The 2,991-nt window shown below is 42.7% G+C and overlaps 1 protein-coding gene across 1 annotated transcript in view; it reads right to left on the reverse strand.

The window, feature by feature from the left end:
• Positions 1-2,991, reverse strand: part of LOC106873759 (mitochondrial import inner membrane translocase subunit TIM50) — a 36,745-nt gene that overhangs the window by 17,666 nt on the left and 16,088 nt on the right. Inside the window, exons 7-8 of the mRNA XM_014921261.2 lie at positions 2,217-2,315; positions 484-640 (exon numbers count right to left, since the gene is read on the reverse strand). Coding sequence (XP_014776747.1) covers positions 484-640; positions 2,217-2,315 — 256 coding nt within the window. The remainder of the gene's footprint in view (positions 1-483; positions 641-2,216; positions 2,316-2,991) is intronic.

Genomic DNA, 2,991 nt, shown 5'->3' on the forward strand with positions numbered 1-2,991 from the left:
GCATCATCACCATCATCATCGTCGTTTAACGTCCGCTTTCCATGCTAGCATGGGTTGGACGATTTGACTGAGGACTGGTGCAAACCGGATGGCAACACCAGGCTCCAATCTAATTTGGCAGAGTTTCTACAGCTGGATGCCCTTCCTAACGCCAACCACTCAGAGAGTGTAGTGGGTGCTTTTACGTGTCACCCGCAAGAAGGCCAGTCAGGCGGTACTGGCAACGGCCACGCTCATCTCGCTCGAGAAACCTCATGTGTCACCCGCACAAGAGCCAGCCCAGGGGCACCAGCAACGATCCCGCTCGAAAATCCCACAACAACCCCACACAAGAGCCAGTTCAGATTAAAGAACACTGCACTCAATCGCTGGGTGCATTGAAGTGTGTCTAACCCAGGAGTAGGAAAAGGCATAACGATGATGACGAAGATGACGATATACCCTTTGAGTTTAATAAAAGAAATTAATATTTTCATCACTTACTTCTTAAGAAGTTTGCCAAGTCTATGAGTGTTCGATCATTATCATCTCCTGTCCACCGTTTTAGTAGAAATCTGTTCTGTCTTTGAAGTTTGGTTGCCTCTTCATTCCAGTCTACAATGATTACTTTGGAAAGGTCTCGATTCAAACAAGAAAGATCCTACAAAAATAAATACAGAAACACTTTTATAATATTTATTATTAAACATAACAAAGTTTCATAACAATGCACTACAAAAGCAGGGATAGAAAATGTCTTCTTACTCTGAAATATCACAATCAGCTTTGTGTGTGTGTGTGTGTGTGTGTGTGTGTGTGATCATCATTTAGCATCCATTTTCCATGCTGCTATGGGTCAGACAGTTTGACTAGAACTGGTAAACCAGGGATCTGTACCTGGCTCCAATCTGATTTTAGCTTGGTTTCTAGGGCTGGATGCCCTTCCTAATGTCAATCACACAGGGTGTAGCGGGCACCTTTTACCTGTCACTGTAACTGTCCATAACTATGGCTTCAATTTGCCTGACAAGTCTTCTCAAGCCCAGCAAACTGTCAAAGGTCTCGATTATTTGTTATCACCCTTGTGAGACCAAACAGCCAAAGATCATGCTTCACCACCTCAACCCATGTCTTCCTGGGTCTACTTCTTCCACAGGTTCCCTCCACAGAGATTGGCACTTCTTTATGCAGCTGTCCTCATCCATATGCAGCACACGACCATACCAGCTCAGTCATCTCTCTTGCACACACCACCTAATGCCTCTTATGCCCAATTTTACTCTCAAGACACTCTGTCATACATGCACACTGACATTGCACATCCAGTGGAACACATTGGCTTCATTTCCTTGAAGCCTACACATGTCCTCTGCAGTCCCAGTCCACGTTTCACTGCCATGTAGCACGGCTGTTTGCACACAGGCATCTACCTTTCACTCTAAGGGAGAGGCCCTTTGTTACCCACTCTATGGCAACTAGGGCAATTGTCTTCCACTCTCACCATGGGCTGACCAAAGCCTTACAAGGAGATTTGGTAGATGGAAACTGAAAGAAGCCTAACATGTGTATGTGTGTCAGTATACACATATCATCATCCAGTGTTTTAAATTTGGGTTTTGTCCCCATTAACAGATCTACCTCAATGCCATAGCAACCGCGGTAGGCATATGCAGCCCACCCCGACTTTTGGGCTGGCTGGTGCCCATTCTCCTTTGCTACTATGAGGCTTTTTTGGAGCTGGATTTTCTACAGGGAGCATGCCCTTGCTTACCCCCAACCAAAATTCATACAAGACTAAACAAAATCAAATCATCATCATTGTCATCATCGTTTAACGTCCGCTTTCCATGCTGGCATGGGTTGGACGGTTTGACTGAGGGCTGGCGAACAAGTAGGCTGCACCAGGCTCCAAGCTGATCTGGCAATGTTTCTACAGCTGGATGCCCTTCCTAATGCCAACCACTCCGAGAGTGCACTAATAACAGTGTAATGGTAGACATCAACTGTCTCCACTTGAGGTATTCCAAAATACTCTGCCAACAAATTTAATCAATCCACATGAGCCAGTCAGGGCGGGGGGCAGGCATTGACCATGTTTGGATGGTGTTTTTTTACATGCCACCGGCACGGGGAGCCAGTCTGGTAACACTGGCAATGGCCACAACTACAATTTCCGCTTTTGATACAATGAAAACTATTTTTGTGAGGTTGCTTCAAGTGTTACTGAAAAAACTCACCTTAACATGATGGCCTTCCATATAACGAGTGGCATCTCTGTAAAGACGGTACATGATAAAACCATTGGGATCGAGATTATTCACTATAGGGTCAGCATTCTGTAAAAAATGAGAAATATAAAATTTAAAGAGATGGAAAAAAGGACATTGATAAATTTAGAGATGAAATCATTCACATCTGACAAGTTAGAGGCAAGGTATACAATATTACAGCAAATCTGTAGAGAAAATATTTTGTAATGTAGTTTCTGTATGTCACCTTAGTGTCAGGCACTAATAACTTAGTGATGTATAGTACCGCGCAATGGGATAGACACCAACTGGCTCCACTTAGTGTATTCCTAAATACTCTGTCAACAACTGTAACCAATCCAAAACAACTTTCAACAAACTATAACAACTTCTTGACAACTTCCTGTGACTCCATGAACTCATGAACAACAACTTTCAACTTTATTACATTATTTACATTTGACGGATATTTGTCCTCATCTTGTTTGTTGTTAACACAACGTTTCGGCTGATATACCCTCCAGCCTTCATCAGGTGTCTTGGGGAAATTTCGAACCTGGGTTCTCATTCCTAAGGTATTTTTTTATGTTAATATTATTATTATTATTATTCAGGTCACTGCCCATGGGCATATAACATAGTGGTTAAGGGCGCGGGCTACGAACCCCAAAATTCCGAGTTTGATTCCAAGCAGTGATCTGAATAATAATAATAATAATAATAATAATAATAACATTGAAAAATACTTTAGGAATGAGAACCC

This window comes from Octopus bimaculoides, chromosome 6 (assembly GCF_001194135.2).
Source record: "Octopus bimaculoides isolate UCB-OBI-ISO-001 chromosome 6, ASM119413v2, whole genome shotgun sequence".
Taxonomy (NCBI): domain Eukaryota; kingdom Metazoa; phylum Mollusca; class Cephalopoda; order Octopoda; family Octopodidae; genus Octopus; species Octopus bimaculoides.